Source organism: Hemicordylus capensis, chromosome 1, assembly GCF_027244095.1.
Source record: "Hemicordylus capensis ecotype Gifberg chromosome 1, rHemCap1.1.pri, whole genome shotgun sequence".
In the NCBI taxonomy this organism is placed as follows: domain Eukaryota; kingdom Metazoa; phylum Chordata; class Lepidosauria; order Squamata; family Cordylidae; genus Hemicordylus; species Hemicordylus capensis.
In genome coordinates this window covers 24553670-24578534 of record NC_069657.1, presented here as the reverse complement: position 1 = coordinate 24578534, position 24865 = coordinate 24553670, and the positions used below count along the sequence as shown (strand labels likewise).

At 46.5% G+C, this 24865-nt stretch overlaps 1 protein-coding gene across 14 annotated transcripts in view; it reads right to left on the bottom strand.

The window, feature by feature from the left end:
- Window positions 1–24865, bottom strand: part of BEGAIN (brain enriched guanylate kinase associated) — a 359789-nt gene that overhangs the window by 274568 nt on the left and 60356 nt on the right. For 6 of the 14 annotated variants that reach the window (XM_053284652.1, XM_053284669.1, XM_053284658.1 and 3 more), the window contains exon 2: window positions 16840–16940. The exons of the other annotated variants lie outside the window; for them this stretch is intronic. Coding sequence is in view for 2 of the 6 variants with exons in the window: in XM_053284669.1 (XP_053140644.1) it covers window positions 16840–16853 (14 nt within the window). In the remaining 4 variants the exon portion in view is untranslated. The remainder of the gene's footprint in view (window positions 1–16839; window positions 16941–24865) is intronic. 14 annotated transcript variants of the gene reach the window in all.

Genomic DNA, 24865 nt, shown 5'->3' with positions numbered 1-24865 from the left:
ACCATTAAACTAATCAAACATCTCCCTTTAAAAAGAAGAAAAGGGGGGCAGGGGAGAATACCTGAAATCTAGGCTTTCTAAGGTTGCCAGACAACAAAAATTGATACAGGAGACTGTATGCAGCATGGAAGATTTGCACAACTAAGGCAATAGTTTCCTAGCAACCGCAGATCCTGTAAGAATCTTTTTCCATGATAGTTATTAAAATGTATGTTAATAGCATTAAGCATTAAAAAGAAGAAATTAAATAATTCTGAGAGTCATGGCTAATGAAGATTGTGAATTGGATCTCCAGAGCAACACCAGAGGCTTGATCTACAAAATATATCGCTGTTCATATATCAAGATGTGTTTATATAAACAGTGTTGTTAAGAACATATACAATCATTCAGTTAATATGGAGGATGAGGTGAGATACACTTAGGGGTATGTGTTCTTCTTAATAGTCATTTAGGAGGTGGTGAAAGAGCCTGTGCATTTATGAGAAATAGTGTGATAGAATAATAATAGGAATGTGGACATTTAGAATTGGAAGGGACCTTGGAGTGATGAGTTTGCCCTACCCAGATCCCCCCCCACACCACTTAAAATAAGGTAGGAGGGTAAACCATTCTAACTAGTTGAGGCTTAGCAAAATGATCAAGCTTCCTGCCTCCTACCTTGTTTTACATTCACACACAGCTCCCAGATATGGGTAAAACTCTTGTCCTATGCCAATACTGATTGTGTGAACGACCCCATTACCTATTACCATTCTTATCTGCAAGATAGGTATTATGATACTTATATTGCAGTTGGAGCTGAGAGGAAGTGACATGCTCAAGGCTACCTAGAAAGTGTTTATGGCAGAGGCAAGATTCCAATTGGAGATGTTCTGGCTCATAGCTCAGTTGCTGAGCCACTATGCTACACCAGCTCTTCCAGTAAAGTGTACAATTGTGCATGTAATTGTACACTTTACTGGAAGAGCTGGTGGAGCATAGTGGCTCAGCAACTGAGCTATGAGCCAGAACATCTCCAATTGGAATCTTGCCTCTGCCATAAACACTTTCTAGGTAGCCTTGAGCATGTCACTTCCTCTCAGCTCCAACTGCAATATAAGTATCATAATACCTATCTTGCAGATAAGAACGGTAATAGGTAATGGGGCCGTTCACACAATCAGTACTGGCATAGGACAAGAGTCTTACCTGACTTATAGAGCTGAGAGAGGAAAGAGTTCAGTTGGAGAACTGCTGCCAGTCAGAGTAGGCAATGCTGAGGTAGATGGACAAATAATCTGACACAGAATAAGGTTGCTTAATATGTTTGCAAACTGTCACAGCCCCAGCTGTGCCTGTTCCAGATTTCGGAGTAGGTGTTCAGACCTTAAAAATATGTGGATCTTAGGAGAACATACCAGCAGAACATACCATTATGGTTGACTGATTCCTATTAAGAACAATACCGAGTCAGTCGAGGTTCAAGATCTCTTTGCACTGGAGGTAGGGCACCAAATGCTACTTCCCCTTATGCACCCACTCCTTCCCATCCTCCCGTTTAAAGCATGAGGCAGGAGAGCACCTTGCCACCTTGCTTGTGCCCCAATAATCTGCTGCCTAAGGTGACCGCCTCACCTCGCCTCATGGAAGGGTCGCCCCTGTTCAAAATGTCTCCAAATGTGTCTGCTATAATTATCAAGGTATATGTTTATCTTTGCTCTCACGACATTGCTTCTGACAGATACCTAACCCAACCTAATCTAAGGATCTAATGCACTCTCCACCCACATTCCAAGTTTCAAGCCTCCGTCTCACAATGGGTTTACTATGGCGATCATTAACTGAGACAAGCATTCTACCCAGTTTTGGGAGCTGTGCATGCTACCAATTTTTTTAAATCATCTGTGAGTAGACAACAGGGTAAAAGGAGTGGGGAATGATCAACTGTGACGTTCCCACTGGGTAGGATGACTTTTTGTCCTAACTCATTCAGCTTTTGGGTATGAGAGCTGGGTAGGGCGGCATCACCCTAGACAGCTCCTCACTCACACATGAGCATTCCTGCTCCTTCTACCCTATTTACTCAGAGACAAGCAAAAATGGGGATTGTGCACAGCTCCTGAAACTGGGTAAGACACTTGAGTTACCCTCTAATGATTGTCAGAAGAAGCTGTCATGCTCTTAGTACGGCCATCTGCTTTCCACTGAGCCAAGAGGTTGTGGCCTCAGAGTTTCTTGCTGGGGGAACTTTTCAGGCTTATGGGCAGGGCTTGTTACATTCACTAGCCCCATTGTAGCATAGCTACCCCCATTGTTCAGTCAGGGTCCCAGGCCTCCTTCTACTCCAAGACCTCCTCCAGAACTGGCCCCTCATCACTAGCCAGTCCTCCCTTATATAGCCCCTGACAGCTGGAGCAAATCTCATGAGATCCCATCACAAGATCCCACAAGAGCTGCTCCTGATCCTGTGAGGCCTCATTGCCTTTTGATGGTGAGACCATAGCTCCCTGCTTGGGCCAGTGACAATCCCTCCATGTGGGTGTTTGGGTGTCTATTTCCTCCCTCGCCTGGTTGGGACATGCAAGATTTAGGTGGGGAAGCCCTGCCCTGGTGCTCATCACATTTCCCCACAGTGATAGGCTCTGCCTCGGGGATTCCCTGCCACAAACCTACAAAATAACACAAAATCCCAATGGTAATTTCCCCAAACATTTCACCCTCCAAGCCTCCTCCCTGCTCCTTATCATTCCAACATACCAAGCTCCAAACAATCCGGCCCCCCATCCAGACAAGCCACAGATCAAAGTTCACTACAAAAAATTATTGGGACACGGGGAAGAACAGCCCTGATGAAACTTTCTTGTGCAAACACTCACCAACTCCCTGGTCCAGTTCCAATTTTTAAAGAGCTTGAAGAAGTTTTCTCCTCTCCAACCAGATGCTTCAAAACTGCATGACTGAGGTGACTAATAGTTAGTGACATTTCTGTCGTGGTCAATTTGCTAGCTATGTGTCTCAAGTCAGAGAGATTAATATTTTTCTATTAGTATTGTGAGCCCTTTGGGGACAGGGAGCCATCTTATTTACTTATTATTTCTCTATGTAAACCGCTTTGGAAACATTTGTTGAAAAGCGGTTTTATTATTTTCAACATTTGTTGAAAATAATAAAATTATTTTTGGTTGTTGTTGATAATGATGATGACCAAGCCAGTCTCAACCCCATAGCCTGCCCAAATTTGAACCAAATTTGGCACATTTGTAGAGACTTATAGGGATGCCTCAACTATATAATTTGTGATTATGACATCCACCCCAATTCAAAATGATGGACATCTGAATGTTTGACATGGACGTAGGAACTGATTTGAATCACCTCAACAGCATAGTTTGTGATGATGACATCCACCCCAATTCAAGATGATGGACATGAATGTTTGATGTAGAAGTGGGAATTGGCTTAAACCACATTTGGTACAATTGTAGGGACACATAGGGACACCTCAATGGTGTAGTTTGTGATTCAAGATGGAAGACATGTGAATATTTGAGAGGCAAGTGGGCTAACTTGTGAACTGCTTAAACAATTTGAACCAAATTTGGTAAAGTTGTAGGGACACATAGAGACACCACAACAGTCAGTGTAGTTTGTGATGATGTAATCCACCCCAGTTCAAGATGGCAGGTATATGGATGTTTGAGGTAGAAGTGGGCTGGCCTCTGGGGGGGCCCCCAAAGCAGTGGGCCCCCAGACAACAGTCTCCCCTTGCCCTATTATAGTTACGCCCATGGGTGGAGAGAAAGGACTCCTCTTGCTGCCCACCTCCATACCCAGCTCACAGACAAGCATTTCCCTCTCAGTGGCCAATTGGGAGCTTGCCCGGCTCCCGAATTAGAGTCGGAGGCCTCTCCTACCCTAATGCCAATCATGAAAACAGCTCTCATGTGCTTTGTTCTGCAGGGCTGCTTTTCACATTTCTTCCTGGTGGAACAAGCTTAATACAGTCGCTGACATGCAGACTAAGTTACTCAGTAGTGCTACTCAGCAGTTACTCTAATGGACTACTTGATTTCAATAGGACTTCCATTGAGTAACTTTTTCAGTATGTCAGCCATTGGGTTTATAATCTGGGAAGACGATGAGGCTGTTCTCACGAGCAGCCTAGCCTGGGCTAGGCGGCTCATGTATGGTGCCGAGATCTGCTCAGATCCCGGTGCTCCCTCCCAGCCTAATTCTGCTCCCAAACCCAGCTCTTAGCCAATGTTAAGGAAGCAAGCGCGCAGTGCCTTGTGGGATTCAGCAGTGCCTTGTGGGATTCCCAGAGGCTGGGAAACGAGTCTCAGCCTCTGTTGATCCACGCTTCCATGTGGGTGCATGGCTTGCATGCTAAAGCAAAAAAAGCTGATTGTTTGGGGAGAGGTAGGTTGAACCCTGCCTCCCCGCCCACCGCCCGCCGGCCCAACCACTCATAAGAAGGATCAGGCCCAAGGACCATCTATTCCAGCATCCTGTTTCACACAGTAGCCCACCAGATGCACAGTGGCTCATGCAAATAGACTCTAAATGTCCACTGTTGCTCCTGTTACATCCCCACCTATTACTTTCCTGACAAATTTTCCTAATGTAATGATTAATCACACAAGGAGGAAGCTGAGGATGACGACACCACCCCCCCTCAAAACAGTAAAAGTGCCATTTCCCCACTCGGAGGAGGCCCAAATCATTACAAATGTACTAAAAGGGGGTACTCACTGATTCTCATTATAATATCCAGCCAAGGCTGACACAGTGTATTGAAGAAGGGGGAGGGGGGAAGTGGTCTACAGAATGCTGAGCCACCTCATGGCGCGGCTGGGAAATGACTTGACTAACAAGCCAGATGTTGCCGGTTTGAATCCCCGCTGGTATGTTCCCTAGACTATGGGAAACGCTTTTATCGGGCAGCAGCAATATAGGAAGATGCTGAAAGGCATCATCTCATACTGCATGGGAGGAGGCAATGGTAAACCCCGTCTGTATTCTACCAAAGACAACCACAGGGCTCTGTAGTCGCCAGGAGTCAACACCAACCTGACGGCACACTTTACTTTTACAGAATGCTGGCTGAGGTTCTGTGCAGTGCGACATTCGTGTTAGGGACCGGCTGGAGCAACTGCAGAAGATGAAAGCAAGCCCTGATGGTGTAGCCCAAGAATAGCTGTGGAACGAATGAAAACTGCTTCTGGACAGTTGCATAGCACTATGTTGATTGGAAACCATTAGAACAGGCGTTCTCAGTCTTGGGTCCCCAGATGTTGTTGGACTACAACGCCCATCATCCCTATAAGAATTGATGATAACATTTTATTTATTTATTGTTAAATTTATATACCACCTTTCATTAAAAAGAATCCAAAGGTGGTTCACAAAAGTTAAAAAACATATAATAAAAATGACAGTTAAAAGTATTAAGCTAAAAATATGACAACAAATCTGATTTAAAATATATAAAATACAGACATAAAAACTGTACACGGATAAAAACACACAGAAGCAGCAATAGAAACAATCATGTAAAGGCCTGGATAAAAAGCCAAGATTTAACAAGTTTTCTAAAAATTGTGATGGAGTCCGAGGTGTGAATGACCACTGGGAGAACATTCCAGAGTCTGGGGGCAGCAAAAGAGAAGGCCCTGTCCCGTGTGCACAACCGAGCCTCCCTCATTGTCAGCACCCGGAGCAGAGCCCCCTCAGATGATCTCGTCAAGTGGGCAGCAACCCTTGGGATGATGGGAGGTGTAGTCCAGCAACATCTGGGGACCCATGTCTGAGAACCCCTGCATTAAAAGTGCCATGCAGCTTCCTGAAAGTGGGTTTAAGTCATTCTGCAGTTGCTCTGTTGCACTGCCCTATCAGGGCAATGTGGCCTTCCACCTTACACACAGCCCTGGCGGGTCCCTAATGCCAGCGTTCCACTGCACGGGATGGCCAACACATTTGTTTTAGTTGGTACTTTTCATTGTGCAAACTTCTTCAGAGAAGCTCCACATAGCTTGGAAATTTTTATGGGAGATGGCCCGCACCCCATCCAGGGAGCAGCTTTTTCTCTAGATCACATTAACTTCCACTTGGGGATGTGAGCTGGTCTGGTGGCAGTCCGCATGAATGGTTCCCTTTGCTAAGCAGGACTCACTTTGGTTTGCATTTAGATGGGAGAATTTTTTAAAAAAATGTTTTAATTGATCTGATTTAATTGATTTTATATTTTAGCATAATATTTTAATTGTGTAATTTTTATAGTTCTGTTTTACTTTTTTCTATGTGAACTGCCTTGTGATTGTTTTTAATGAAAGGTGGTATATAAACTTAATAATAAATAAATAAATAAAGTGAGCATTCTAAGATATTCCCTTATGGGATAGGGCCATAGAGCAGTGAAAAAGCATCTGCATGCTCCTATGCTTAGTGTAGACGATACTGAGCTAGATAGACAGCTAAGTCTAAGGCAGCTTTCTATGTTCCTTTGTTCCACTTCGTTCCACTTCAAAGGGCAAGACTGTTGCAGGCTAGGAACTGGGACCAGCATGTTCTTCCCTGCCCTCAGCCATGAACCCAGAGGCCTTTAGTACATGGATCAGGTAAGCGTTTCAGGTGTCTTGAATGATCTTTTAAAACTACGTTCACTTTGGGGCTTCTATTTCTTGCCTCCCTTTTCAATGACATCTGAGCCACTGCCCATATGTCGAGTCCCAAGGCTGAAAGAGGCCATTCTTCCCTTCTTCCAGTTGCCATATGGCAGCAAATGAGAAGACCCAAACAGAAGGATGAAACTTAAGCAGAGCGGTTTCGAAGACTATGGCTATGGAGAGCAGACTAAGAGACTCTTCATTGGATGAGATCAAGTATTCTTGCTATGGTTATGAATCAGTACTGAAAGACTTAATTAGCCCAATGGTTTCTTTCTTTAACTGACAGGATCCCACACAGGGTTGGCTCCAGGTTTGAGGGAGCCCTCAGTGAGGTTAATAATCAGCTAAATTTTGTACTGGTAAATATCTAGCTCAGTAATGAGGTCATTCACACAATCAAAAACTGTGTTCTACCCGGGTTTGGGAGCTGTGTGTGCTCCCAGTTTTCAGTTGTGTGGAAGCAAGGCAGGAGGAAAACCTGGGTAGAAGTGATTGTGTGGAAGCAAGGTAGGAGGAAAACCTACTCAGGTTTGAATGGAATGACCCAGGCCATGCAGAGACCCATTGCGCAGGTATGGCGGCCTCCAAAAGGGCCACTGCATCGGAGGGGGAAGGATCGAACGGGCCAAAGAGCCAGAAGAACAGGTTCATTTGGGCAGTAATGGAGGCTCGCAGGGTGGGGGTGGGAGGAACCTCTGCAGACCCCCGCCCCAGGCCGCCTTGAGCAACTCCCCTGGAGGGGGTAAGTTAAAAAAACTTTAAATTAAAAAATTGTGAACCCCACCTGGAGCAGACTGAACCGGGGGGGTGGGGCTCGAGGGGGCCCCGGATCGAACTGGCCCAGTTCGGGTATGGTTTGGACTCAAACCAGACCAGACCAGCTGGTTCTGTGAACACCCCTAACCTAAATCTCTCTGGAAAGCTGAATCACTTACCCATAACTGTGAACAGGACCTAACCCTAAACAAGGGACAAGCTGGGTTTGCTGGAGAAACTGAGGTGATTGCAGAAGACTCTGGGTAAGGACTCTGAAGTTAGGCCCCAGTGTTAGACAGGTCAGTTTGGATGCATTTTGATCACATTTTATTTCTTCCTTGTGCTCAGTGGGTTGTTTCCCCCACCCCAAGGAACTATTGTTTTAAACTGAACTGTCTTCAAAGTAAAATTTCTTGTTTGTATTTAAAGATCTGTAGCTCCTGTCTGTTTTCTCCACCCCACACCTACCTAAAGCCTTTACCACACAACTGAATTTTTAATACATCAGATGTTGGTAAGATGTTTCTGTAGATTCAGTCAGACCAAGCCTACTTGGTGGCAGTGGCTAAACTTAAAAATCACGGAGCTGGTTGAGACCGGGCTGTGACACATGGTGGCAGCACGGTGTGATCCATGTCGTTGGCCAATAGCTACCTGATAACACCAACCATTACCTCTGCCCCACCCACAGCATGTTACATCAGTCGGGGGGCTTCAAGAAAACAAAGGGGAGTGCCAGCAGCGATAACACTGCTATTTCTGCTACTGTTACAGCAGCAACAATGGAAGAAATAAGCACCTGATTTCTCATCAAGGTAAGGAGAGAGTGATCTACTCGGTCACTAGCTTCCAGTGCTAGCTAGTCCCAATACTGATCTGGTAGCCCAAACTTCCAGATGATTTCTCCCAGCAGTTTAATATAGATGTTGACTAACATGGGGCATAAAATAAAAGTTCCCCTGAAGTACTCCACAAGCCAAAGACCATCAGGCGGGATAAAAGGTAAGTCTGGAGCCACAGTAACATTGGCTGATACCCTAATGGTGTACTTGTGGAAGGGCGTTGCCCATTGTGGAAGGACAACAGCACTGTGGATGTCAAGGTTCTTGGGAAACAGAGAGGTCGTTTACAGGGCTGGGAGGGTGGGGCAGGCAGTGGGGGAAGGTTGGTCAAACTCACCTTCCCCCCAAACAAGTGGTGATCTGTTGCACAGACCACACTCCCAGATGATCCATGCTGTGTGCCACAGCGCAGAGCTCCAGAGGCTGGGATGATGAATCCCAGCCTCTAGATATCCCACAATGCACCATATGACATGCATGATGCATTGGGGGATTCCCCCAGGACACGGGCACCCGGTTAAGGGCTCACTCAATCTCTTAACCCCAGCTAAGAGCCGGGTTTAAATGTGAGGCTAGGTGGCACTGCCCCACGGGGATCGGGCCCTATCCCTGTGGTTCACATGTGCAGCCTAACCCAGGCTGGGCTTCCCTAGCCTGGGTTAGGGTGCACATGAGGACAGACTCATAATTTCCTAGTGCTTCTGAATTAGGGGTGTGCACGGAACCGGCTGGCTGGGTTCGGTTCAAGGCCGGACCAACCTTGAACCGAACTGGCACACCCTTGAACCCCTGCCCTGTTCAGCTCAGTCGTGGGGGGGGGGTGTTTGCAAGCCTTTTGTAAGGCCGTGGCAGTGATTATTAAGGCCTGCAGGGGGAGGGGGGACTTCTGCAGACCCCCCCGCCACCCGCTGCCTTTGGCAACCTACTTCCTTATTAAACTTGTTAGTCACAACTGGACAAAAACTTAGTTTCTACAGTACACTCTTTTTGCCCTGCATAAAATGTGTCCAGCTGTACATTAGGATAATCCTTGAACTGAGCTCACACTCCAGAAAGGCTTGGGCCCAGCTCATATTTATTCTAAATGTTTTGAACTAGGGAGGTCGCAGGCCAAACTGCCCAGTTCCCAAATTTAGTTGTATCATACATTTGAGGTTGGATTTCCTGGCTCTCAGTTCACATATAACTATTACTATCATCATAACTAGCACTATTACTCTTTGGTGGGAGACAAATCTTCGTAGAGTAATTTAGTAGAGTAATTTTTCTAGTGCCATTGTGACCCTGTGGGGTATGCATGCTTTTTCTCTGTTTCACATTCATGACAGATTTAGACAGTTAGACAGATTTTGTAGGTTTTTGCTCTTGTTCGAAACCTGTTCAAGCAGAAATTATTATGGGTTAAACAAAATGGGGTGGTTATGATGGGCATCACTCTCTATAGTACCAATCCATCAAAGGCTTCCCTGGAGAGGAGGGGTTCACTGTACAAAAGTTCTAACATTAACAAGAGAGAACCAGGAGGGCACAAGTGGGGACCCCCTCTTTTTGCATGACCAAAGGTTTTCAAGTCTAAGGTCCTCCCCAGTAGACTGGCCTTTTCATGACATTGCTAGTCCCCTGGCGGCAAGCTGCCATGGGGGCAGGAGTGTAGTTTGATCTCCATGGAATGTTTTTCCGGGGTGAGCCATAGCAAGAGCCTTTTATGTAGTGGGAAGCAAAGGAATTTGTGCTTTCAGTATGCATATTTGGTAGACTTATTAAATTGATTACAGCACTTAAGACTGCCAGGCAGCCATATTCTGCTTGTCCAATCAGTAAAAGAGAGATCTAGTTTGGATGATCCTTTGCTCCCCTGCTGCCCACATGTGATATGGTTGTGTGCATGCTGTGAGTGTGCATGTCACCCCCCAACCCCAGTGTACTGGGGAACCTTTCCTTAATTGTTTGGAGGGAGCAATTCATTCAGACTGCTCTTCCATACACAGCCCAGGCTTGAGTATTCTTAGCATCCTTACTGCATTTGGGCAAATGGTGAATAAAGCATCATCCAAACAGGCTCTTTTTCCATCAGGCAATAAGTGTGGAGCAGAGAGCTGGTCTTGCAGTAGTGAGCACGGACCAGGTCTCACGACCAGTGAGACCCGGTTTTAACTTGTGAGTGGGAAGAGCGGGCTAATCCCGCTCTCTCCGCTCACGAGCGGGCAGGGAGCCCTGGGCGGCTGGATCGGCCGCCCACACGATGGTTGGCCCCGAGACGGAGACGGTGGGGGGTGGGGGGAGCGGGGGCTACGCGGCCCCCACAAGCCCCAGTATGCCCTGCGTGAGCACACAGGGCATACTGGGGAGACCCCCGAGCCGGGAGGCAGCTTTTTGCCTCCTGGCCGGGGGTCTACTCATGAGCAGGCATGGCGCGAAGCCGCGCCGCGGCTACTCATGATGGTAAAAAGCAGGTTTGCTGGAGCGCTCACTCCACAAACCTGCTTTTTTACCAGGGCTTCTCGAGCGGGTTTGCCACTCAAGAACCACCGGGCTAGACTGCAAGCCTGGTGGTTCTTACGGTCACCAAAAATCGGGCTAGCCTCTGCTAACCCAATTTTGCTGATCGTGAGAAGCGCCCCCATGAATTGTCCCCTTTGCTAAGCAAAGTCTGCCTTGGTTCGCATTTGGATGCTGACTACATGGGAGCACTGTCTGCTGTAAGATTATGAATAGAAATGCGACGAATATTTATATACCGCTTTTCAACCCAAGTTCCCAAAGTGGTTTACATGCACAAATAAATAAATAAATAAATAAATAAATAAATAAATAAATAAATAAAATGGCTCCCTGCCCAAAGGGCTCACAGTCTAAAAAGGAAACATAAGAAAGACACCAGCAACAGCTGGGGTTAGATAGGGCCAGTTGCTCTCCCCCTGCTAAATATAAGTGAATCACCACTTTTAAAAGGTGCTTCTTTGCTCAGATGATTGATTAAGTGCCATCAAGTCAGTGTTGACTCTTAGTAACCACATAGATAGATTCTCTCCAGGATGATTTGTCTTCAACTTGGCCTTTAAGGTCTCTCAGTGGTGCATTCATTGCTGTTGTAATTTAGTCCATCCACCTTGCTGCTGGTCATCCTCTTCTTCTCTTTCCTTCCACTTTTCCCAGCATTATGGACTTCTCAAGGGAAAGTTAGCCACTTAGGGGCTGTAATTCAGTGAAAGAGCAAATGTTTTGCAAGCAGAAGATCTCCGGTTCTATCCCTGACATCTCCAGCGAGGGCTGAGAGAGAATCCTGCTTAAAAGCATGGAGAGCTGCTGCAAGTCTGTGTAGTCAATGGGGCCATTCACATGACCTACCAGGTGGGTGGGAGGAAGGCTTTGCAAACCTTGCCTTCCCCCCGGATGATAGACCTGCCCTTGGTGAGAGCACGGAACTCACTTCCACATGATCAGCCCTGCTCCATGCAGCGTGAGCAGGGTGGATTGCTTTGAGGCCAGGACATTATCCCGGCCACAGTATATCCCACAGTGCACCGCATGCTGAGCACAGTGCACTGGGGATTCCCCCAGGGGATGGACACTCTAGGCACCCATCTCTGTGTCAGTGTGAGCTGCAAGGAGCTCACACTGACACACAATCCCAGGAACTGGGGTGGCATTTGCATCCTTAACCTTGGCTAAGAGCTGGGCTTCAGCACTGGATCTGGTGTCACAGCACAGCCAGGATTTGCGTGGATCCCAACATAAATAATAATAACAATACCTGCCTAGTTTTGTGCCTGACCTGCTGTAGACTGTCTTCCTCTGGCTTACCAGATTCTGTCCTAGAACTGTCATGCATCATGGGTCATGCAGTCCTCAGGCACAGTGGGCTTGAAAGTGGAGGGGAGATGAACAAAAATGGCCCCTCCCCTCTAGCACCAGAACAGCGTTACCAGGATGAGCACTGCATTAGTTTCGATGCCAGCCAATAAAAACAGACTCAACTTCAGCAGAACCACCAATACAACCCTTAGAACAGCAAAATCAATAGCGAAACAAAAGTGCAACAAAAGTGATGCCTGAAGTTCAGACCAGTTCAGAAGACAGCAAGCTAGGAGGAAAACCTGCATAGCTTTTCCTTCTATTTTGCTTCCATACAATCCCTTCTAACCAAGTTTTCCTCTTACCTTGCTTCCACACAACTGAAAATTGGGAGCACAAACCGCTCCTAAACCTGGGTAGAACACAATTTTTGATTATGTACATGACCTCTCTGAGTGGCTGTGCTTCGCATGAGGAGACGCAAAACTGCACCATTGACCCCCTCCACTGCCTTTCATAATCATGTAGGGTTGCAGGGTTCAAGCCAGCCCCTAATTATGCAGTTTAAATGCCACTTTAGTGTTGTAATAAATGCTCCTTTAATGTTTTAAAGTAACGTTTTAAAGTACTGATTTAAAAGTAAATCAATGCTTATATCTGTAAAACCCATTCTGTTATCGCATAATAACCACTTTCTAAAAAGGAAAAATTTCTTAAATATATAACTGTATAATGCTAGAAAGTTATCAAAAGTTAACCATATGTATCATTAATACAACAAACCATCTCATGTGTATGATTATACTGGGGTTTCTGAATGAGTTTATTCTCTTCAATGTTTAAAGTAGTTTAAAGGAAACTATCCATGCTATTGAATGAGGAGCAGCGAGAACAGAGAACACAGTATGCTGTCACTTCTCATGCAATGAGCCACCCTGGGTGGTAGTATCTGAATCAGCCTCTTGTGTTTCCAGGGACACTAGACTCATTCACATGATCCCCATCTGGGTAGGATAGAAGAGCTGGGTGCACTCCCAGTTGGTGGTTGTGAGAACTCCAAAGATCAAGGTAGGAGTGATTGTGTGGGAGGCAGAACACCCTACCCAGATTATTTCCCCAGCAATTTACTAAGAGTGGACAAAAAGCTGTCCCACCCTGCTCCTGCCTCTCACGTGGTCACTCTCCTCTCCTACCACCTTGATTTTTGGAGTTTTCACAACTGCTGATGAACCACCATGGCAGGGCGCACCTCCTACCCAGATGGGGACCATGTGAGCAAACCTTCTGAATTCTATAGTCTAAGTAGTTCTGTGAAGAAGGTCAGATCTCAAGTCATTGCCCTTCATATCTTAAAGGGGAACATGATGGGGCCTCCATTGAAGACTGACTCAGAATCAGACTCGTTGTTGTTGTCGTCGTCGTCGTCGTTGTCCTCCTCCTCCTCCTCCTCCATTATTAGTATTCATTTTTGAATCAATCAGGCCGACAGAGCTGCCCTGATGACTTCAGAATGCATTTACTCGCCACAGAAGCAGCCTTTTGTAGCTGGTCTGTGCTTTACTTGTGGCTTGTACAGTTCTTTTCCTGTGTGTGAGTGTGCTTGTGTTTTGATCCTGCCATATTAGATACAAATCTACACACAGCTGTAGCCCTGTAAAGCACTATAAAGCAACAGAAGTTTTCCATATTTCTCTGTATCTCTGCTGATGAGCAATTGAGATTTGTGTGCTTGCGTGTGAATGTGTTAGTACTTTGATCCCACATATTAGCTACAAATCTGCACTTTGCCAGTTATTGCTAAGGCACCCACCTAGTCCCAGCTCCACTTCTGCAGCTGCCCACAATTGGCTCCATCTCTCATTACCTGCGGCTCCACCTTTCACCTGCCCTGCCTAGTGCCTCCCCAGTGTCAGGAACCACCAACCACCAGTGCATTAGAGACACCTTCACGTGTCTATAAAATGGTTAACGTCACAGCTGGCTGAAATCTCAAGTGAGTCATCCATATTTCTTTGAAAGTTAAAGCCCAAATTATTGCAAGTTAGTTCAAAGTAATGACCTAGAACTTTAAATAAGGTGTTGACGTTGCTTTGAGGAAGCTGCAACCTGTATACTAAGTAGCAGGGTTAAATAAATCACCAATCACCTGGCCACCATCATGCCTACCTGCTTTGCACCAGCACCGCCTGATGACATCATGGGCTCGGTGGATGTCAGTAAGAACAGGCTTGACTTAAAGAGCTGCCTGTTCTCTCTGAGATAGGGACAGCTCTGTGCGGCTTGGTAGCATTGGAGAGTGGCTGGTGGCGTGCCCAGTGGCGTGCCCAGTGTGGTGGAGAGGTTGCAGGGAAGGCAGCTGGTGGTCCCCAGAGACCCACAGCTCTGGACAGTCACACTGCCCTGCTCAGTTGCATAAACTGTTTTGCATAACCCTAACCCTATTTAATAAATACGAGCTGGGCCAGGCGCAGAGCATCTGTGCCTCTAGTTGTCCCTCCTCCTTCCCCCTCCCTCTCTCTTTCCCTCTGTTCTCAGCACACACACCCCGCCGTTTTCATTCTCCATCCTTCTGTCCGCCACTGCTTTCTTCCACCCCATCCTGCCTGCTGCCAGAAGCGATTTATTTCCCCACCTGCCTACCCGCTGCCTTTTTCTCCCCCTGCCCACCACCATTGTTTTCTTCCCCCCTTGACCACCTGCCTGCTGCCATTTTCTTCCCCCCCACCACCATTTCCTTTCTCAACTCACTCACAAGCCTGTCTGCCACCACCACTGCTTTCCTCTCCCCCTGCCAGCAGCTCTCTCGCAAGAGCTGCCACACATGGGATTAGCGAGGGGTATGCCTTAGAGCAATATATATATAGATTGGGGGAACAGGGTTGTTTGGGAGGACTAGGTCCCTACTCTCCCTTTCTCCGGCACTCCAGCAACCCCCAGATAAAACATGGCCCTATGAGAAGGAAACAGGGGAAAGTTAGAGAGGCCACTCCAGCCATTTTTTTTAAAGCTACATTCTGTATTTATGGAACTATGCTCCTCATTAATAATAAAAATATTTATTATTATTATTATTATTATTATTATTATTATTATTAATTTACACAGTCAGTTATTATTATTATCATTATCATTATTATTATTACATTTATATCCCGCTTTTCCTCCAAGGAGCCCAGAGCGGTGTACTACATACCTGACTTTCTCCTGAGTCTTTTCTAGATGTAGGTTGCTTTTCATAGTGATCAGAGATATTTAAAAGCTACTCCATAAAGCAATACAAACAAAGTTCTGATACAATTAGTGCTTTAAAAAATGTTACCTATTTATTATTATTATTATTATTATTATTATTATTTATTTACACAGTCAGGCAGGTGTTACTGACTGGTTTGATTTGTCCAGACATCGAGTCCTTCCCAAGGACCTGGGATGGCTGAATTTTATTATCAATGTTGTTGCTGTTATTATTATAGATATCGCCGCAGAATATAGGCTATTCCCAGTAATATTGCATTTTGTAATTGGCTGATGGTGATTTCTGTGGCCCCTATGGTGTTGAGGTGCTCTTCAAGTTGTTCTGGAATTGCACCTAGGGCACCAATTATCACTGGGATTATTTTGGTCTTCTTCTGCCGCAGCCTCTCAATTTCAATTTGTATTTTGTTATTTTTTCTATTTCTTTTTCTTCTATTTTGCTATCACCTGGTATTGCTATGTTGATTATTTTGACTTGTTTTTCTTTCTTCTTGACTAGAGTTATATCTGGTGTATTGTGTGGCTGATGTTTGTATTAATAACAGCAGCAGCAGCAGCAACAACAATAACAATAATAATTCAATTTTTATACCACCCTTCCAAAAATGGCTTAGGGCAGTTTACATTACCTCAATTCCTCTGCATCCTTATACAGCTCTACTTACCTGCTTAACCCTGTGTTTCATTTCTCCTGACATGGTAAACCTACTGTCTTGTTTGGGGAAAACAGAATTCCTAGCTGACAAAAATTCTACATTTTGCTGTTGGGTTTATTCATCTGGCATTTGATTAAACCTTGAGTCCTTTCCCTGCCTAATGTTTATGTTCTGATGCACAGTATATATTATTGTTATTATTATTTTATTTATTTGATTTATAAACATATTGCAAAATATAATAAGGATAGTTGTACTGGTAGTGGTGGTAGATTGTATAGTGATACTTTCTTGGGTGGCCCTTCAGAATTCATTGTAGACAGCACAGATATAATTGAGGATGAAGCACTAGAGAGGAAATGTTTTTAAAACCCCTATTTTGCAGACATTTTGTCAGTGCTTCAATCCATTACTACTATAAGTCACAGATGAAATCTAGAATATTCTGCCTTCTTCGAGGAAATTGCAGAAGCTTTTCCTGTAGCTATTTTAGGAAAGTGACTAATAAGCAGAACACATCTTAGCTAAGTTTAGGTCACAGTGGAGTCCCCAACTGATGAGAAGCTGGATCCTACCCAATCTTAATACAGCCACAAGAGCTGCCTCCCCACCGTAGTTTTGGGTGCAACAAAAAGTGGGATAGCTTCTGGCCTTCGGGGAAGAAAGAAGGACTCATCTATCACATAATCTTCCTAAATAAAGGAAAAGTAGAGTTGATGTCACCTGTGTAAATAAAAACTCCCTGAAAGTTGGAAATTAGCAGACCAAAGACCAGGCTGTCCTGGAACCTCTTCTCCCTGATGCACTAATTTTCTTCTTGCAGGGAGGTGGTTTTTGGTTTTGGTTTAAAGCCACAGGTAAGCATTCAAAAAAAGCTGTTCCTACCTGCAATCTGACATAGTGTAGTCATTTAATTGGACACCTCATTCTTCAGGTGAGAATTCTCCAGTCAACTCATTGATTCACCTCATTCTCCCAGTAGAGCCCTGAGGAAGTGGCATAGATATAGCACTTTAGCAGGTCGGGAAGATGCTCTTTTAAATGCTTCCCGTTGTAAAAACAAATTAAAAACAACAATAACCCTATAATAAGGAAACAAAGACACGGTAGGAAAAGTGTCTAGACTCACTCCTTGCTCTGCTAGTTTCCTACTTGCAGGTAGATTTTTTTAAAATGCAGGGGCACATTTTAAAAGGTGATTATCCCATCTGCCGGCTGAAGTGGGAATGTCTATCCTGTCACCTCTACTCTCCCTGCCTGGGGAATAAAGCTTGCTTATTTATTTATTTGGTTGGTTGGTTGGTTGGTTTCTATACTGCCCTTCCAAAATGGCTCAGGGTGGTTTACATTAAAACAAAACTAAAATCAATTAACGACTAAAATCAAAAACTTTAGAAACAATGTAAACTATCATTAAAAATATATATAACATTTTTTAAAACCCTGGAAAACCAGGCCAAACCTTTATGGTTTAAAAACAGTTTGATTGGGGAATGAATCCAGATTGTAGATTTTCCTTTCTCCAAAGTGTTGCCTACTGTCTCTCTCATCACACCTGATACTTCCAGCCATAATCACATTTTTTTAACCTTTTCTGGTTGTTTGTGGCAAACAAGAAGTTAATATTTGGGGAGATACTAGACAACACTTGGCGGGGGGAAGGCAATTCTGCGCTCTGGCATCATGGCAGGCTATATGCCCCAGGCAGGGGGAATTTCTGTTTGTAAATATTTCCTCCTCTTCTCTCCCTTTGCTTTGATTAGTGTTTATGAGCCTCCTCTCAAGCTGAGCAGGTCTTGCTGCCTATTGCTGTGCTTTTACTTCTTCTCAGTCATTACACACCACTTTACAGGCTGCTCTTTGGTTTCCTTGCTGCCTGCGCCTGTGATTCAGAGTGTGAGTTTCCTGAAATAGGATTCGTCTGGTACACTGTGTGAGTTTCTTCACATCGTCTCCCCAAGGAACGCTGAGCTGAACTGGCAGGCTGCAGCAGCAGACATATAAAGTGCATAAGAACTGCTTGGAAACACATGGTGGCTGGATAAGGCCCGCCAGTTTGTTGTATAAAACATATTTATGGAGAAGTTATTATTAAGGCATCTTTTGGGTTTCAACAGGGTGCTTTCCAGGTTAGCTGCTCAACAGCAGCAAAATGTTCCCATTCCAGCAAATCGCCTTCGAAATGTAAACAGAAGAGGGAGCAACATCACATAAACTAACAACCCCCCAAACCAGCAACTTCCTTATGGATATACAACATCATAGCAGCGATTAAATTTGAACCAAGGCATTGGAAATCTGAACGGCACCCTGCTGTCAGTGTAGGGACTGTGGTGTCGCAACACAAGAAGCGCAGAAGCACACTTCAGAGATATGACGTGACCCCATTGCAGGGTCTAATCTGGAAAGCACCCAGTACTAGAGACTTATGGGCCTTCTGTAATTGGCCAGTGGGAAACACGCAGAGAATAACCAAAGCCAGTCTCAAACGCATCATCCTGGCACCCCCATACCCTTAGTAGTGGCTCATCCTAACAAGCCAGGGGTGTGCGAAAGAAGGCAGCGCAGGTTGCTACTCACTCTCAAGCCTGCCCTACCCAAGAGCCATGCGGCCTGCAGGCTGGCCATTTCTCAGGTAGAGTGGTGTTGTTAACTGTGTCATTCTACCTGATAAATGGCCAACCTGCAACTGCATGGCTTTTGGGTGGGGCGGGAGAGAGCAGAGCAACCCAAGCTGCTGCTGGGAAGCAGAGGCAGCTGCTTCTCCTTTGGCACCCCTTGGCTCCTTAGGAAAAGCTGCTATTGCATATCCTCAAAGCTCATGGGAGAGGAGAACTGGTCTTGTGGTAGCAAGCATAACTTGTCCCCTTAGCCAAGCAGGGTCCACCCTGGTTGCATATGAATGGGACACTAGAAGTGTGAGCGCTATAAGATATTCCCCTCAGGGGATGGAGCCACTCTGGGAAGATCAGAAGCTTTCAAGTTCCCTCTCTGGCAGCATCTCCAAGATAGGGCTGAGAGAGATTCCTGACTGCAGCCTTGGAGAAGCTGCTGCCAGTCTGTGAAGACAACACTGAGCTAGATAGACCAATGGTCTGATATAGCAGCTTCCTATTTTCCTCTCTCTCTCTCTCTCTCTCTCTCTCTCTCTCACACACACACACACACACACACACACACACACACACACACACACACACACACACCATTCAGAGACCTTCTTTAAATAGTCCCTTACTAAAACTGCTGCAGTCACATTCAAGACTGTGAAAGACTTTTGGCCCCCTTTCAGACAAATGGGATGTGACAACATAAACTGCAGTGGTTTGCAGTACCACTGGGCATCAAACAACTCTATCAGTACCCTATTGTCCATGTACCAGGACCAGGCTAAATGAGAGGGGAGGGAGGGAGGGAGATAATAATAATAAGCACTTTGAGGCCTAGCAAAGGCCCAGTCCAGACACAGCAGATGCGGCAGGTAGGCGAGTAAGTAAGCGATCAGGCAGGAGGCGCCAGTGGTGGAGGAGGGCAAAGCGAATGGGCGAGCAGTGAGTGGGTGATAGGGGTGTACACAAATGGTTCATCCCGAACTGGTTCACCTTGACCCAGGGCTGGTTCTGTGATTGAACCGGGCCTAGTTCATGCGAATCGGTACAGGACGGTAGAGGGTGGCCGGGCGGGGGCAGACAGAGTCCTTACTTGGATGGCACAGCTGCTTGCGCCACCATGCTCCACCACCCACCTTCCCTGGCACAGCCCCAAGTGCACTCCCCTTCATTTACCAAGCTGCCGCCACCCTGGGCTTTTCTTCAGGAGTTTAGTGGGGGAGTTGAAGGAGCCCCGCCACTGCCTGGCGCCATCGCTGCCCCGCCACTGCTGCCGTTGTCTCCGCTGCCTCCAATAAGGTAACTCCCCCTCACCCTAGTAAGGGAATACCTCTTTACTTGTAAAGGGGAATAGTCACCGGATTCCCCTCTACAAGTATATCCCCTGAACCGACCTGTGAACTGGTTCGGCGGCTGAACCAGACCAGACCCAGTTAGGCCAGACCAGGAACCGGACCTGGCTGGGTCAGTTCGAACCTGCTTCAGATTCAAACCAAACCAGCCAAACCGGTTCCATGCACACCCCTAGCGGGTGATAGGGATAAGCATCTCTATGCCTTCTGCCTCCCAGTGGGTGTAGGTGTGGGTGTCAAAGCCAGGCTGGGGCATGAAATATCCTCGGGTTGGCCCTGAGGTTAGTGGATAGCTTTCCATCATTCCCTTAAATGTGTATGGACTGAAGAAGAGGTTTCCCAGCAGGAGGCATGCCACAGTTTATTCAAGGACACACTTTAGTGCAACACTAATCTGAAATGCAAGCATCCAACGTACTGGAACTACCTATTGCAACATGCTTGCACTGGTGCGGTGTTAGTCGGGATACCAGCCACCATTATTTAGAATTTTTTTACACTATTTTTCTACAAAAAGGGTTTTCAAGGCAATTCACATAGCAAACTAAAATGAAAATATTGTTCCCTGTCCCAAAGAGACTCACAGTCCAAAAAGAAGCACAGGATGGCCCCAACAACTGCTGCTGGAACTTGGAAGGATACTATGCTGGGATGAACAGGAACAGTTCATCAGTTCAGGCTTTGTGACTTCAAGGTCACAAGGCCTGAGCAAAATCAGGTTCTCTTATTGGGTCTTCTGAGCAGGCCTGGATTATGGCATGTTGAGGCCTGAGCTATGTGAGAAGGCCCCATAGTATTACGCAATGGGTCAGAAGTCCCGCCCTGGCATGTCACTCACCCCATCCTTCAGTACATTACTCAAGGTTACAGCAGCATTTGTCTCAAGAAGCAAGTGCTGCCTATAACTCTGATGGCAGGCTTTGGTCTAAATGGGCCAGGTCATAGAAGGAGAGCTGGTCCTCTGGTAGCAAGCATGAATTCTCCCCTTTGCTAAGCAGGGTCTGCCCTAAGTTTGCATTTGAATGGGAGACTACATGTGTGAGCACTATGAGATATTCCCCTAAGGGGATGGGGCCATTATGGGAAGGAATCTGTATGCTTACATGAAGAAGGTTCCGGGTTGCCTCCTTGGCTTCTCCAAGATAGGGCTGAGAGAAACTCCTGCCTGCTAACTTGGAGAAATTTCTGTGATTCTGTGCAGACAATACTGAGCTAGATGGACCAAGGGTCTGACCTGGTATAAGGCAGCTTCCTAAGTTTCAATGAGGCGATTCTCGTGATCGGCAAAAGGCGGGCTAAGGGAGCCTAGCCTGCTTTTTGCCGATTGTGTGCTGCAACAGGAGCCAAGGGGCTCCCGGCAGCAAACCTCCCAAAGCACCCCTCCCCTTAGCCGAGGTTAATGGAGCGAGCACTCTGTTAGTCTCGTCTTTTTGATCACGTATTGCCGCAGTGTGGCTCTGCAGCACAGCAACACATGAGGAGACCCTCGTCGGGAGGCTTAGTCTCCCGGGCTCGGGGTTCTCTCCAGCATGCCCCAGCATGCACTTGCACAGAGCATCCTGGAACTTCCGGGGGCCATGATCCCTGCAACCCCCACCGGCTCCATGACGGAGCCGGCAGTCGCCTTCAGGGAGAGCGGGCTAAGCCTGCTCTCCCCACAAACCCCCTTAAGGTGGGTCTCACTGATCATGAGACTCGCCTCACTGTCTACTAAAATTTTGATATAACTTATAGTTATTTCTGCATAGATTTATAAACTCAATAAGATAATGAGGCTATTCTCACGATTGCCCAAAAGTGGGCTAAGGGAGCCTAGCCCGTTTTGGGGCGACTGTGTGCTGCAACAGGAGCTGCACGGCTCCCGGCAGCTAGCCTCCATAAATACCCCTCCCCTTAGACGAGGTTAATGGAGCGAGCGCTCTGTCATCTTTTTTGCTTGTGTGTGGCCGCGCCATGCGGCGACACAGAAGTAGACCCCCAACCAGGAGGCTGCAAGCAGCCTCCCGGGCTCGAGGGTCTCTCCAGGATTATCAGCAATCTGGCCACCCAGAAGGGAAGTACAGGAAGATAGTTCACAATACAAACTGGGCTGCAGCAGCGAAACACGGCTCGGAAATAATTCTCTCTATCTGGCTCAGGCTGAAAGCTGTCGACACGAGGGATGACAAATGTTGTCTTCCAGCGGTTAACTGAAAGCTGTGGACGTGCTTTATAGTCCAAGCTGATAACTCTCAGCTGGCAGGTATTCAAGGCTTATCAGCCCTCTGTAAGAGGCGTTTACTTCTCCTGATGGTTTCCAGCTGTGCCCTTTGTCTTGTGACGCGCCGCTGCTGTGGAGTCAGTGGGGGTTGCCTGCACAGCTCATCTTCTGGTTTGTCCGTCGCTGTCTCTGCTGCCTCAGACTGCTGTGCCTGCTCTGAAACATCAGCCGGACCTGCCTCAGCCGTCTCTTGGGAACTGACAGCCGGGCTTTGCCCCTCAGGCACCCCTGCATCGGCTGAAGGGCTGTCAGCTCCCACTTCCTCCTCGCTATCTGAGAGCGAGGGCGTGACAAGGATGCCCCGCGGGTCATCCTGGAACTTCCGGTGGCTGCTCGGCCCCTGCTCTCCGCAGCCCCCGCCTGCTCCGTGATGGAACCAGAAGTCATGAGGGCGGCTGATCCGGCTGCCCAGGGCTGCCTTTGGATCATCTGTGGGGAGAGCGGGCTAAGCCTGCTCTCCCCGCAGAACCGGAAGAAGCTCTTCTCACTGATCGTGAGAAGAGCTTCAATTTCTCTTTATGTTTTTTTTTTACATAAATGGTAATTTATTTTACCAATTATGTGGACATTTAAGTAGGTTTTTGGTATTCAGAGGCTACTCATAATGTGAGGTCTGAAGCTGTAGCTTACTTTGATTGTGCCTCATTCTGGCACTGCTTCAGAGTGTAACATTTGGGAATACCTGTTCTGCCTGGCTTCACATTCTTCACGGTCATGGAACCCTGATATTCAAATATGCCTGCAAGGCTCACCCTCCCCAGCACCCCTCCTTATGCATTTTTCGCTGATGAAGGGTACCCCATCCTTCACCAGTTGCTTCCATTTGACTTGGTAACATGTCATGATCTGGCCCACATCCAGCAACTACAGTATTTCAGCAACAGCTGAAACATCTCACATGAACGCATCTGAGGGTTAATATGCAGCAATCTGTTTCTGGCAGTGATTTTATGTTTTTGCTCACAGCAACTCCCAGCATGCCTCTGCTCAGCCCTCATTGGGAGGGTTTTTTTATTTAATGGCACTGTAACAGCGACTGATTATCTGTAAAACTGAAGGGCAGAGCTAGTATACTTTTGGTCAGCAACTCATTGTATTAGATACACAGGCACCCACAGGAATTTTTCCAGGGTGGGGGTAAGGTATATACAAATACATACATAAAATACATTACAAATTGCACCATTTGAGGTGTCCCTGTGTGTCATTCACTACAGCTGTTCCAAATTTGATTCAAAATGGTTAGACAGTCTTCAAGTTAGTGCACCTGTGCCCAAAAGATTTATGCATCTGCCATCTTGGATGGAGGTGGGTGACTTCATCACACACTACACCATTGGGGCATCCCTATGTGTCCATTCAGCTGTAGCAAATTTAGTTCAAATCAGTTAGACTGTCCACAAATTAGTGCACTTGCGCCTCAAAAGTTTACATGTCCACCATCTTGAATTGAGGTGGATGACATCGTCACAATCTTTGCTGTTAAGATGTCCCTATGTGTCCTTGCAGCTGCAGCAAATTGGTCCAAATCGGTGAAGTGGTTCACATGTTAGCCCACTTGCTCCTCAAAAGCTTATGTGTCCACCATCTTGAATCGGCATTCACGACATCATCACAAGCTATGCCATTGAGGTGTCCATGTGTGTCACTCACTGCAACTATACCCAATTTGGTTCAAATAGGTTAGGCATTCAAATTGGCCTGCTTTGCCTCAGATGTTCATGCAGCCACCATCCTGAACTGGAGTTAATGACATCATTACACACCATGCGATTTGGGCATCCCTACATCTGTAGCAAATTTGGATCAAATCAGTTAGGCAGTTCACAAGGTAGCCCACTTGTGCCTCAAGGGTTTATGCACCTGCCATATTGGATTGGGGTGGATGGCATCATCACAAACTATGCCGTTGAGGTGTCCATATGTGTCCCTACAACTGAATCTGATTGGCTTCGTATAGGTCCAGGCATTGCAAAGTTGATAGTGGGGGACACACGGACACATAGACACACACACAGAATGCCTGATGATCTCACAAGCCTACAATGAAAGTAGGCTAAAAAAGCATACACCTGAATGTGATCAGAGCAGGATGTTTGTCCTATTCATTTATTTATTATTGTTGTCATTAGGAACATAGGAACATAGGAAACTGCCATATACTGAGTCAGACCATTGGTCTATCTAGCTCAGTATTGTCTTCACAGACTGGCAGTGGCTTCTCCAAGGTTGCAGGCAGGAATCTCTCTCAGCCCTATCTTGGAGAAGCCAGGGAGGGAACTTGGAACCTTCTGCTCTTCCCAGAGTGGCTTCATCCCCTGAGGGGAATATCTTGCAGTGCTCACACATCAAGTCTCCCATTCAGATGCAACCAGGGCAGACCCTGCTTAGCTATGGGGACAAGTCATGCTTGCTACCACAAGACCAGCTCTCCTCTCCACAGACCAGCTCTCCTCTCCACAAAAAATTCCCATATTTCCATAGGAACATAGGAAACTGCCATATACTGAGTCAGACCATTGGTCTATCTAGCTCAGTATTGTCTTCACAGACTGGCAGCGGCTTCTCCAAGGTTGCAGGCAGGAGTCTCTCTCAGCCCTATCTTGGAGAAGCCAGAGAGGGAACTTGGAACCTTCTGCTCTTCCCAGAGTGGCTTCATCCCCTGAGGGGAATATCTTGCAGTGCTCACA